The sequence below is a fragment of the Pelobates fuscus genome, chromosome 2 (assembly GCF_036172605.1).
Source record: "Pelobates fuscus isolate aPelFus1 chromosome 2, aPelFus1.pri, whole genome shotgun sequence".
Taxonomy (NCBI): Eukaryota; Metazoa; Chordata; class Amphibia; order Anura; family Pelobatidae; genus Pelobates; species Pelobates fuscus.
In genome coordinates, this window is record NC_086318.1 from 35,072,129 (window position 1) to 35,087,001 (window position 14,873).

At 36.7% G+C, this 14,873-nt stretch overlaps 1 protein-coding gene across 1 annotated transcript in view; it reads left to right on the top strand.

Moving 5' to 3' along the window:
• The window catches only part of LOC134586125 (uncharacterized), a 111,267-nt gene that overhangs the window by 94,665 nt on the left and 1,729 nt on the right, over positions 1-14,873 (top strand). The window contains exons 19-20 of the mRNA XM_063441635.1: positions 1,760-1,944; positions 10,983-11,124. Coding sequence (XP_063297705.1) covers positions 1,760-1,944; positions 10,983-11,124 — 327 coding nt within the window. The remainder of the gene's footprint in view (positions 1-1,759; positions 1,945-10,982; positions 11,125-14,873) is intronic.

Genomic DNA, 14,873 nt, shown 5'->3' on the forward strand with positions numbered 1-14,873 from the left:
TATGTCTCTGTATGTATGTATGTATGTATGTAGGTCTCTGTATGCCTGTATGTCTTTGTATGTATGTTTCTGTATGCCTGTATGTCTCTGTATGCCTGTATGTCTCTGTACAAAATTTATGTGTCTGTATGTTTCTGTATGCCTGTATGTCTCTGTATGTACAAATGTATGTGTCCGTATGCCTGTATGTCTCTGTATGTACAAATGTATGTGTCTGTATAATAACCAAAAAAGTGAGCGCTAGATTCCCATACAGACAATATGGCAGCGTTTGAAAATACAATGCACAAGAAATGTGAAAAGCACAATAATAATTACCAAGAAAACGCGCTAAATCGATCTGTAAACATAAAAACACACATAATAGTGCAGACCAACTGGTAATAATAATATAAAAGATAGGAGTGATAGGAGAAAAACTCACATGTCCCAGAGCCATATCACCCCTGGCTCTGGGTTTGTAAGGCTCTTTGGAAGAGGGGATGTCCCCACACTGCAGGATCTTCCACAGAATGTATCAGCTGGTGATTCCGTTTTACTGTGTGTAGGAAAAAGAAGGGCAGGACCTCCAATTGAATAATATCACAATTCGGTTTATTGGTACAAAAAAAGTTAAAAACCCTTACTTGGGATGTGGTGGGTATAAACTCGGACAAACTTGTCTTATGTTTTTATGTGGGTGACTCTGCGAGTTTATACCCACCACATCCCAAGTAAGGGTTTTTAACTTTTTTTGTACCAATAAACCGAATTGTGATATTATTCAATTGGAGGTCCTGCCCTTCTTTTTCCTACACACAGTAAAACGGAATCACCAGCTGATACATTCTGTGGAAGATCCTGCAGTGTGGGGACATCCCCTCTTCCAAAGAGCCTTACAAACCCAGAGCCAGGGGTGATAGGGCTCTGGGACATGTGAGTTTTTCTCCTATCACTCCTATCTTTTATATTATTATTACCAGTTGGTCTGCACTATTATGTGTGTTTTTTATGTTTACAGTATGTGTCTGTATGCCTGTATGTCTTTGTACGTATGTGTCTGTATGCCTGTATGTCTCTGTATACCTGTATATATGTATGTGTCTATATGACGGTATGTCTCTGTATGTGTGTATGTCTTTGTATGCCTGTATGTATGTATGTGTCTGTATGCCTGGATGTCTCTGTATGTTTCTGTATGTCTATGTATGTATGTATGTATGTATGTGTCTGTATGACGGTATGCCTCTGTATGTTTGTCTTTATATGCCTGCATGTCTCTGTATGCATGTATGTCTCTGTCTGTGTCTGTATGTCTCTGTATGATTATTTCTGTGTTTGTATGAACCTTATTTTAAACGAGGGTAGGGGGCACCAAAAATGCATCTTCGCCTGTGTAACTAAAAATCCTAGCACCGGTCCTGCATTTAAACGCTATTGAGCGGAACTCTTAGCACATTTTCTTCCTGAACTTCAAACTTGTCTTATTGCAAAACTTGTTTGTTAGTCCACCTATTGTACAGCACTGTGAAATTTGTTGCTACTTTCATAAATTATAATAATTATTATAATATAATTTATCTCCAAGAGTTGTTACTTTCCTTTTTATATGTAAATATAAATTCAAGATCAGCAAACAGGGAATCTTTTAGAAGACTATTACCAAGCTATGTTCTAAGTCTAAGAAGACTAATAAATACCCCCATCTAAATTTAAGAAAAGAAGGGATTATTAGATTATATGTTTATTACTCACATAGGTGTTTTATTTCTGGTTACAGTAAAGGTCCAAAATGAAATAGAGAAAGTAATTGGATTAGCTCAACCTCAGACAGAACATCGTAAAAAAATGCCATATACGGATGCAGTTATTCATGAAATCCAAAGATTTGGTGATATCGTGCCAGGAAATCTTCCACACGCGACTACTGAAGATATCACATTCAAAGGATATTTCTTACCAAAGGCAGGTATCTTTTTTTTTAATAATAATTATATTGAAATAAACTTATGGAATTAATAATAAATAAATAAATAAAAACAATAACTTGATAACTAAGTGTAAATTCAGAAACCATAACCCTTCCTTTTCAGCAATTCAATAATATGTATTATGATAGGCTATCAAACAAATAAACAATACATATACATTTGATATAAGCTAGTATATGTTGTTACCAAAACTAGTCATTGATTGAATATAAATTAAATTACCATAGTGAAACAGGCATAGACATGTGATACAGTTACCAGCAGCTGAGAGTAAGAGAGAAGGGTTGTGTATAGTGGGGAGAGGGAATACAAAAGTGAGAGAGAGGGTGAGGAGAGGAAATTCAAAGAGAAAGAATGTGTTACTTGATAACCCTTTCTTCTGCTGTACACACCTCCTTCAGCCAATCCCTTAGTATCTTTCACAGGGGTTCTGAACCTGTGGTATGCCTACCCCTAGATGTACAATTTAGTTTCCCAGGTGGTACGCTTAGGGCCACCCAATACACATGTGCCTGTCTTAGTGCAGCCAGAGCTGGGAGGAAGTAACAGCTTGTAACTACTTCCTTCCAGCTAACACACTGAGCACGCCATGCGGGAGAAAGGGTAAATAGGGGGCGGAGAAGACCAGGAGAGCAGCAGTCCCCTAACTCCCACTACACCCACCCAGTCAAAAAGGTAGGGAACGGACATGTATTGGTTTTTGTGTGTATGTGTGAGTGTGTGTAGATTTTGTGTGTATGTATCTGTATGTGTCTGTAAGTCAGTGTATATATCTGTGTATCTGCATATGTGTCAGTGTATCTGTATGTCTGGATATCTGCATGTGTCTCACTGTGTATATCTGTATATTTGTGTGTTATGGTATGTATCTGTGTTCCAGTGTATGTGTCTGTCTGTCCTGTATGTATCTGTGTGTCACTGTATGTATCTCTCTGTCAGTGTATGTGTCTGTGTATCAGTGTATGTGTATGTATCTGTATGTCAGTGTATGTATCTGTGGGTCAGTGTATGTATCTGTATGTCTGTATGTACATGTATGTGTCAGTGTGTGTATCACTGTATGTATCTGTGTGTCAGTGTGTGTGTCTGTATGTCTGTATGTGTGTCAGGGTATGTATCTTAAGTGTGTCAGTGTATGCATCTATGTGTCTGTGTTTCTGCACTTGTGCCAAGGTGTGTATCTGTGTGTCAGGGTGTGTATCTGTGTGTATCTGTGTGTCAGGGTGTATGTCAGGGTATGTGTCCTTTAGTGTGTCAGTGTATGTATCTATGTGTCTCTGTATCTGCATGTGTGTCAGTGTGTCACTGTGTATATGTGTGTCAGTGTATATATTTGTGTCAGGGTGTGTATCTCTGTGTATCTGCATGTGTGTCTGCATATCTGTGTGTCAGGGTATGTATCTGTGTGTCTATCCGTGTGTCAGTGTGTATCTGTGTGTCAATGTGTGTATGTGTGTGTCAGGGTATGCATCTGTGTGTCAATGTGTGCATTTGTGTGTCACTGTGTGTATCTGTATGTCAGTTTATGTGTGTGTATCTGCGTATCTGTATGTGTATCATTGTATGTAAGTTAGTCAGTATATGTATCGGTGTGTCAGAGTATGTATCTCTGTGTCAGTCTGTGTATCTTCATGTGTGTCTGTGTAACTGCATGTGTGTCGGTGTATGTATCTATGGGTCAGTGTGTATATCTGTGTGTCAGGGTATGTATCTGTATGTGTGTCAGGGTATGTATCTGTGTGTCCGGGTGTGTATCTGTATTTTAGGGTATGTATATCTGCATGTGTGTCAGGGTATGTATCTGTGTGTCAGGGTATGTATCTGTGTGTCAGGGTGTGTATCTGTATTTTAGGGTATGTATATGTGTCTCAGGGTGTGTATCTGTGTGTGTCAGGGTGTGTGTCAGGATATGTATCTATGTGTCTGTGTATCTGCATGTGGGTCAAGGTATTTATCTGTGTGTCAGTTTGTATCTGTGTGTATATATCTCTGTATTTGCATGTGTGTGTTGGTGTATCTGCATGTGTGTCTGTGTATCAGGGTATGTATCTGTGTGTCTATCTGTGTGTCAATGTATCTATGTCTCAATGTGTGTATCTGTGTGTCAAGGTCTGTATCTGTGTCAGTGTGTGTATCTGTGTATCTGTATGTGTGTCAGAGTATGTATTCTTAAGTGTGTCAGTGCATGTCTATATGTGTCTGTGTATCTGCATGTTTGTCAGTATATGTATCTCGGTGTCAGTGTGTGTGCCTGAGTATCTGCATGTGTCTGTGTATCTGCATGTGTGTCAGAGTATGTATCTGTGTGTTTGCATGTGTGTCAGGGTCTGTATCTGTGTTTCAGTGTCTGTATCTGTATGTCTAAGTGTCAGTATGTATCTGTGTGTCATTGTGTGTACCTGTGTGTCTATGTATCTGCATGTGTGTCAGTACCTGTGTTTCAATATATCTGCATATGTGTCAGTGAATATATATTTGTGCCATGGTATGTATCTGTGTGTCAGGGTGTAAATCTGTGTATCAGGGTGTGTATCTGTGTATTTGTGTATCTGCATGTGTGTCAGTGTTTTATTCTTTCTATATCTGTATGTGTGTACCTGTATGTATGTTTTTGTGTGTCTTTGTATGTATGTCAGTGTATTTATCTATATGTTTGCATATCATTGTATATGTACATCTGTATGTATACCAGTGTGTGTATCTACCTCCGTGTCCGTGTTTGCATCTGTGTATCTGCAGGTGTGTCTATGTATCAGTATCTATATGTGTCAGTGTTTGTTTCTGTGTGTCTGCATTTGTGACAGTTTGTGTGTCTGGGGCAGAGCAGTAGAAAGGGGAGCCCGGGGCAGATGAGAAACAGGGAGAGCATGGGGCAGAGGAGAAGCAGGGAGAGTCTGGAGGGAAAGGAGAAGCAGGGAGAGCCTGGGGCGGAAAAGAAGCAGGTGGATCCCAGGGCAGAGAAAAAAATTGAGATGCAATAGAGAAAAACATATATATTTGAAATAAATGCAACTATGTTAATTACAAACATTTTGCTAAGGTGAGAGATACAATTTATGGAAATGGGCTGCCAAGGGGTACCCAAATGAAAAAAGGCTCAGAACCACTTATCTAACAGAACTAGAGTGACTCCTGTGGGAAAAGAAATACACTGGAAGGGAATGGGGGAGGTTTATCAGCAACTGAACTGGTTTTGCCTAGTGCAAGACAAGTGCTCACAGATGACTCTGTTGCATGAGGCTAGAATGGGGCTATTATATATTAAATATGTATTATATTTAATGTATTTGTATTTATTTAAAAAAGAATGTTAAACACAGAACAGCAATACTGTAGCAATCAAAGCCCTTGCCTCTAAGACATATCTCTAATGTAATTTTCCGGTGCCTGTGAGCCCATCGTGAATGACACAAGATCTCTGGTTCTTTGACACAGCTAATTGGTGGCCATGTCAATGTTTTCTTAGTACTAAGATTCTGATAAGAAAACTTTTCTTTAATTTTGTATGAAAAAGGTCTTGAGAAAAAGCTTAAGCCTGTCAGACATTTTGTGATCAGATTGAAATTAAATTATACTGTAAGCCATTGCTTAGCAGATGTGACTCCATTTTGTAACAAAAAGTGTAAAAACACACAGACTATTTTTTTTCCCTTCTTACTCTGTTCACTGCCTGACCAAAATGATTGGAATGCGGCTAATGTTAACAATGATTTGCGATAAGACACCTCTTGCACATAGAAACCAAAGTATTTTAAGGGGGAAGGGGAGGGTTGGAGGAGGGTTGAAAATGTCAAGCCCACACACACACATATATATATATAAATACACACTATATAATTATGGTAACCTTATAATTATGTTTAATTATATTTAAATAGTGCCTACATTAATAATTTGAATATATTCATACAGTTGCAAGAAAAAGTATGTGAACCCAGTGGAATGATATGGATTTCTGCACAAATTGATCATACAATGTGATCTGATCATCATCTAAGTCACAACAATAGACAATCACAGTCTGCTTAAACTAATAACACACAAAGAATGAAATGTTGCCATGTTTTTATTGAACACACCATGTAAACATTCACAGTGCAGGTGGAAAAAGTATGTGAACCCTTGGATTTAATAACTGGTTGAACCTCCTTTGGCAGCAATATCTTCAACCAAACGTTTCCTGTAGTTGCAGATCAGACGTGCACAACGGTCAGGAGTAATTATTGACCATTCCTCTTTACAGAACTGTTTCAGTTCAGCAATATTCTCGGGATGTCTGGTGTGAATCGCTTTCTTGAGTTCATGCCACAGCATCTCAATCGGGTTGAGGTCAGGACTCTGACTGGGCCACTTCAGAAGGCGTATTTTCTTCAGTTCTGTTGTTGATTAACTTCTATGCTTTGGGTCATTGTCCTGTTGCAACACCCATCTTCTGTTGAGCTTCAGCTGGTAGACAGATGGCCTTAAGTTCTTCTGCAAAATGTCTTGATAAACTTGGGAATTCATTTTTCCTTCGATGATTGCAATCCGTCCAGGCCTTGACACAGCAAAGCAGCCCCAAACCATGATGCCCCCACCACCATACTTCACAGTTGGGATGAGGTTTTTATGTTGGTGTGCTGTGCCTCTTTTTCACCACACATAGTGTTGTGTGTTTCTTCCAAACAACTCAACTTTGGTTTCATCTGTCCACAGAATATTTTGCCAGTACTGCTGTGGAACATCCAGGTGCTCTTTTGCAAACTGTAAACGTGCAGCAATGTTTTGTTTGGACAGCAGTGGCTTCCTCTGTGGTATCCTCCCATGAAATCCATTCTTGTTTAGTGTTTTACGTATTGTAGATTCGCTAACAGGAATGTTAGCATTTGCCAGTGACTTTTGTAAGTCTTTAGCTGACACTCTAGGATTCTTCTTCACCTAATTGAGCAGTCTGCGCTGTGCTCTTGCAGTCATCTTTACAGGGCGGCCACTCCTAGGGAGAGTAGCAGCAGTGCTGAACTTTCTCCATTTATAGACAATTTGTCTTACCGGGAAGTGATGAACAGCAAGGCTTTTGGAGATACTTTAATAACCCTTTCCTGCTTTATGCAAGTCAACAATTCTTAATCGTAGGTCTTCTGAGAGCTCTTTTGTGTGAGGCATCATTCACATCAGGCAATGCTTCTTGTGAAAAGCAAACCCAGAACTGGTGTGTGTTTTTTATAGGGCAGGGCAGCTGTAACCAACACCTCCAATCTCATCTCATTGATTGGACTCCAGTTGGCTGACATCTCACTCCAATTAGCTCTTGGAGATGTCATTAGTCTAGGGGTTCACATACTTTTTCCACCTGCACTGTGAATATTTACATGGTGTGTTCAATAAAAACATGGCAGCGTTATTGTGAGTTATTAGTTTAAACAGACTGTGATTGTCTATCAGATCACATTTTATGACCAATTTGTGCAGAAATCCATATCATTCCAAAGGGTTCACATACTTTTTCTTGCAACTGTAGATAGAACCTAATGAATAAATGTCATTATTATTAAAACTAAAATTGGCTGAATGTGTGCAAAAGACATGTATACACCATGTATACACCAAACACACTTCACTCCACACAATATGTGTAACTGAGAGTCCAGACACAGATTAGAATTACCAAGAAGATAATTCTACCAGTAATTAATGTTATTTTTCAAAATCAATGGAATTTCTATAAGACCCCATTGTAAGAGTGAGTTGAACCAAAGTCCAGATGCATTAAAAAGATACTTTATAGCATGACAAAGAATGATAGCCTACCAAGATTGACCCTTATCCCTTTGAAGTATAACAGCCATTGATGACTTAGTAGCTATAAAGATAAGAAAATGTGACATAATTTTCGTCGTGAGTTTCAATTAACCCCTTTGACAAAGTGGTAATTGGAATTAGTAATGAAAATTATTGTGATGCAATGAAGCAATCTACTGATCAATGTCTAGAAAGACAATTGTTAGAATAAGGTACACCCACCTAATCTCATTGGTCACTTCAAAAAGACAACATAGCAAAGTAAAGATAACAGCATTATTTAAAAAGTGAGAAGCGAACACTTTTAGTATAATTCAAGATTCAGATAATTGGGAGGGGGTAATACGATCATCACAGACCAGACAAAGTAATATCACTCTACACTTTCCAACTGAGCTGGGACTTTGAATTTCTTTGTTAGCCAGACAACTGTGGACTTTGAAATTTTACAAACTTTAATTTCTCTATATCTAAACATTCTTAATGAATTCACCATCCATTGGCTTATATCTCCAAGATACTAAAGACTATTCTACTACAAATTGGTAAAAATGCTGGTTTGATTTAATTTGATAAATTTTTACTAAAAGCAGAAATATACCTGAATAATGCTGATCTAATTTCAAACATTTCATATTTAGCTAAGAGAAATATATATATATATATATATATATATATATATATATATATATATATATATATATATATATATATATATATATATAATTCAAAGCCTGAGACTGAAGCTGCGAACCAGTATTTATAGATATATAAAATAGCTAGTAAATTGACAAGTTTAGCATATCAAGCTATTATTCAGATATATTTATATATCTGAGTTTCTGGGATAAGTTAACATTTAATCAGACATGTTAAATATCTGCCGCAAAACAATTCAAAATAAGGATATTGTTCTTTTGGTTACTGGATGGAAGAAAATAGTTAAGGACTATTTGTGAAATTATTATTATTATTATATATAAAGTTCCAACAATTTCTGCAGCGCTGTACAATGGGTGGACTAATAGACACGTATTTGTAACCAGATGAGTTGGAGACACAGGAACAGAGGGATTAAGGGCCCTGCTCAATGAGCTTACATCATAGAGGGAGTGGGGTATAGTGACACAAAGGTAATGGTAGAGTAGAAAAGTAGTTTACTAGAATAGTATTCACTGAGGGCTTAGTGTTTTGTTTTGATGACAGTTGCAGGAGATGAAAGAGGGTGCAGGGAGAGAGAACTGGTCACAGTTTAATTGATTTACTTTCCTAAAGAAGAAGTGAGATGAAACATTGTATATTTTGTCTGCAATGCTTAAGTGTTTACTCTGTGAGAATTGTAGCCATCAGTGAGTGAGTTAATTCTCTGTGGACTGATTCTAACTGCCTGTCAGCATCTGTTTTTTATGACTTTGAGCTGCATGCTCTGTGTTACATTCTGTGTAAAGGAATTCTAAAGCAGAACACTGAATGTTTTCTAAAAAATTGCAATAATGCTTATTGTTGTTTATTTATGGAAGTAATTGTTGATTAAATTCTAGCGTAATTATCTGTGGTTTTTGCAAGTAACTCCTGTAGACTAACAATCTCATCACCCTTAAGTGATTTAGAAATTATCTTTGTTGTGGTTATTGTTGCCTCAATTATTGTCATATTTTTAAACTATTGTTATACCTAAGTATTTACTGGTTATTGTCATGCATAATACATAATATTAGTTATTTGTCATAGTCAAGTTATATTTTTATAATCGGTTGTGCTTAATGTGTGAAATACAAGTCCTCTAATAAATATACTCCAGGGTCTGTAAGAGTTAAAATTGTGGGTAACTCTTTGCTTTAAATCAATCAAAGGGAAACAGCGCCAAAATATAAATTTTTTATATTAATAAAAATTTTAAATTAATATTCTTTTTAGATAAAATATTATTCTTAATATTTATTACCCCGTACGTATCTTCACAATCCATAGATTGAATCAAGACATTTAACAATATTGAATTTAATATTTAACATTTATGATTTATCAAGCATTTGCCAACCCTGAAAATGGGCTTATTTAATTTCAGAGACAAAACACTGTTGATAAATGAGTTTTCATGCGTAAAAACCATGAACACACCACTGAATAGTGTGGGCATGTCTACTAAACACTCAGTGCATGTTAACTGAGCAACAGGGCATGTCATATAGTGAGTTAGCTCAGTGGAACTACAAAACTGCAAAAGCACGTCTATGAAAATGTGAGGACATGTCTACTAAACAGTGAGCCTCCAGCTGCTCGCTTTAACCCCTTAAGGACACATGACGTGTGTGACACGTCATGATTCCCTTTTATTCCAGAAGTTTGGTCCTTAAGGGGTTAATTAAAGACTAGCGACTGGCTAGGTATTGCTGTACAGACCCACCCCACCATGCTCAGTATTTAAAATGTAACTAGTCAATTTTGTTGCAAAGATTTAAAACTATGTCATTCAATCACACAGAAAAGTAAACCTACAAGCTAGTTTAACTGAAATACAACATGTCACGCACTGAAATAATTAATACCCAATAAAATGAAATCAGTATTGCCATTTAATTCAGGAAATTAGCTATTTTAGAATAGACCTCAACAGCATTAGGGACAGCAGGGCTGGTCAGCCACACAGACCACTGAGGACCACTAAAGTCATACCCAAGAGAGTTTTGTTGGAATCCTTGAGAGATATGGAAATAGTGGAGAAGGTTCACTTAATCTGTACAAGTCACCTGAGATTGTATGATATTCTTTGTAAAGATGGTTTTTATTAGTAATATCAGTGGATATCAACAACATTGGGACTCGCAGGTCCCCTTTAGCATTTCTTATACTATGGTATGTGCACAACAGGTGCAGGAATAAGGTTTAGCAATGGTGAGTAAGCTGTTGGGCTCATCGGCCCTTATACTTGTCGAGAATTTAGGATTCTTTTTGCCTTTAAGAGTACTCTATGTGTATGATATTCTTAACCTCGTCACTAACGAGCGTTTGCAAAACAACCCCCTCCAGAATCTGAGTAATTTTAGTGTCCTGGAAAGTAGTGTTTAAATATTTTTAATTTTATTTTAGTATACATAGATGGCACAAAACAGAAAAAAACTTTTAAAAATCAATTAACAAATAATGGAATTACAGACAAGGAAACTATGTTGTAAATAATTATATATATATATACATGTATTGTATAATTTTAATTTATGTTATTGTTTTAAGGGTACACACGTTATACCATTACTAACATCAGTACTGAAAGATAAGGCTCACTTTGAGAAACCAGAAGAGTTTTACCCTCAGCATTTTCTTGACTCTGAAGGAAACTTTGTAAAAAGAGAAGCATTTATACCTTTTTCTGCAGGTGAGTTCATTCTATTCATATATGACAACCATGAGACATCTACTGCAGAAATAGAAGCCACACATATAGAGCTTGTGTTCACAAGTGTTCTTGTAAGTCTTTATAGGGATGATAAAACCAACAAAACATGGTTCTGCAACACAGCTCAATCATCATGAGCATCTCCTCCACCTGGATTAACCCCTTAAGGACGGAGTCAGTTGTACAAGTTGTGATCAAAACAAAATGTAAACAAAACCTGGAGTTTGCGCTATATGTCTGTTGGACCATAATTTAACTCTTTCATGTAAAGTGCACCCACACTGATTATACATCATTTTGTTTAGGAGAAACAGGGCTTTCATTTCATATCAAATATTAAAATATGAAACATAATTTAATCTGAATAAAATGAAAAAAAGTTCTGCATGGAATTTGAATTGTTAATATCATAATACTGTTTGTTTGTACTGCAATAAATTACACATATTTGTATTCAACAATGTCTCACAAGTACAAATGTACCCACGATGTACAGGTTTTATGGTGTTTTGGAGAGTTACAGGGTCAAATATAGGGCTTTCCCCCTTTTCATTTTTACACATTGAAATTTGCCAGGTTGTTTTGCTGGGCCTATGCTGCCTTTGGGATTGTATGGCAGTCCAGGAATGAAAATTAACCCTAGCATGGCATACCATTTGTAAAAGTAGACAACACAGGGTATTTAAAATGGGGTATGTTCAGTCTTTTGTAGTAGCTACTTGGTCACACCCTGGCCAAAGTTAGCATTCATATTAGTTTTTTTTTTTTTCATTTTTCACACAAAGACTGCAATTTCATTGATTATATCATCGTCATTATACATTTTACTGCTCTAAAACACTCATATTTGTCTTCAGCGATGTCTCATGAGTAAAACAGTGACCCCCATGTACCGGTTTTATGAGGTTTTGAAAGGTTAGAGGGACAAATATAGGACTTTCCTATTTCAGTTTGCCAGATTGGTTAAGTGGCCAATAGAGATGTGCATGGGCAAAAAAATCAGTTTGTTTTGTCTGCTTCGGCAATTTGGCCCCATGGCATTCAGAACTTCTGTAATTCGGACCCTAACCCTAAGCCTACCCTAACCCCTAAAACCTACAGTACCATGCATGTACAGGTATTTTGAAGTTTTGGAAAGTTTCAGGGTCAAATATAGGGCTTGCCCATTTCATTTTTTACACAATCAAACTTGCCAGATTGGTTATGATGCCTTTGATACTGTACGGCAGCCCAGGAATGAGTTTTACCCCCATCATGGCATGCCATTTTCCAAAGTAGACAACCAAGGGTATTCAAAATGGGATATGTCCAGTCTTTTTTAGAAGCCACTTAGTCACAAACCCTGGCCAAAATTAGCGTTCATATTTGTTTTTTGCATTTCTCACAAAAACAAATGCCCTTTCACTGATGATATCATCGTCATTTTAATTTTACCGCTCTAAAACACTCGTATTTGTTTTCATCAATGTCTCAAGAGTAAAACAGCAACTCCCATGTATAGGTTTTATGAGGTTTTGAAAGGTTACAGGGACAAATATAGGGCTTTCCCATTTCAGTTTGCCAGATTGGTTAAGTGGCCAATAGAGATGTGCATGGGCAAAAAATTCAGTTTGGTTTGCCTGCTTCGGCAATTTGGACCAATGGCATTCAGAACTTCTGTAAATCGGACCCTAACCCCTAAAACCTAACCCCTAAAACCTAACCCCTAAACATAACCAATAAACCCTAACCCCTAACCCTAATTTTGCAATTCTGAACTTCTGCAATTCGGTTCGGCACTTGGAAATTCTGCACTTTTGCAATTCGTAAATTCGGCAATTCCAACTTCGGACATTCGTAAACATCCAAATGTATGAATTTCACAAAACTTACCCGAATGTATATTCCAAACAAAACTAATTGCACATGTCTAGTGTTGCCTTTGAGACCATATGGCAGCCTAGAAATGAGAATTACCTCCATCATGGCATATCATTCACAAAAGTAGACAACCAAGGGTATTCAGACTGGTGTATGTCTAGTCTTTTTAAATAGCCAATTAGTCACTGGCCAAAGTTAGCGTTCATATATTTTTTTTTTTTTGCATTTTGTTCTGCGATCTCTCACAAGTACAACAGTACCCCACATGCACAGATTTTATGGTGTTATGGTTATGGTGATATGGAAAGTTACAGGGTTATATATAGGGCTTGTAAATTAAATTCAATAGACTTTCTGCCTGGGTTGTCAGGAAGGTCCCTTGAATTATAATGAATAAAATTATTAATTATATACACACATATATACACATATATACAAATATATACACATACCTGTAATTACATACGCACATATATTATATATTTTAATAATTTTATATATATATATATATATATATATATATATACATATTTATAATTCTAATATATCAAGATACACTTATGACATTAAAACATTTTTTTTTACGTATATTTTTGTAATATATGTATAATATATTATAAGTTACTTAACCCCTTAAGGACCAAACTTCTGGAATACAAGGGATTCATGACGTGTCAGACATGTCATGTGTCCTTAAGGGGTTAAATCATATGATTATTATATATTACACATATAATACATATATAATTTAATTCTAAGTGTATTTTGGTTTTAATATACACTGTATATATTCGAGTATAAGCCGAGGCCCCTAATTTTACCACAAAAAACTGGGAAAACGTAATGACTCGAGTATAAGCCTAGGGTGGAAAATGCAGCAGCTACTGGTAAATTTCTAAATAAAAATAAATCCCAATAAAATTACATTAATTGAATATTTATGTGTGTATATAATGAATGCAGTGTGTGTGTTTGTATGAATACAGTGTGTGTGTATATAATGCAGTGTGTGTTTGTATGAATGCAGTGTGTGAATATAATGAATGCAGTGTGTGTGTGTGTGTATAATGAATGCAGTGTGTGTGTATATAATGAATGCAGTGTGTGTGTACATAATGAATGCAGTGTGTGTATATATATATATATATATATATAATGAATGCAGTGTGTGTGTGTGTGTGTGTATATAATGAATGCAGTGTGTGTTTGTATGAATGCAGTGTGTGTGTGTGTGTGTGTATAATGAATGCAGTGTGTGTTTGTATGAATGCAGTGTGTGTTTATATGAATGCAGTGTGTGTGTGTAAATAATGAATGCAGTGTGTGTGTGTGTGTATAAAATTAATGCAGTGCGTGTGTGTATATAATGAATGCAGTGTGTGTGTGTATATAATCAATGCAGTGTGTGTGTATTATGCAGAGTGTGTGTGTTTGTGTAGTGTGTGTAAACTGGGTGGGGAAGGGCATGTTTATTATTTAAATTTGTAAATTTTATTTTAATATTATTTTAATATTTTAATATTTTTTATTTTATTTTAATATTATTAACATTTTTCATTTGTTTCCCTTTTTTTTTGTCCCCCCTTGTTACCTGGCCAGGGAGGGGGGGCTATGGCAATCCTTGGTGGTCCAGTGGCATGGGCTGTGCAGGGGGGGGCGGCAGCAAGCTGTTATTTACCTTTGTAGCAGCTCTGGTCAGCTCCGTTCACCCACCCCGTTCAGCTCACAGTGTAAGTTTCGCGATCTGCGTACTGCGTGGAGCATTGCCATGGTAACCCATGTCAACGCTCTGACGGCCACGGGTATCGCAAGACTTACACTGTGAGCTGAACGGGGAGATGAACAGAGCAGACAGGAGCTGCTACAAA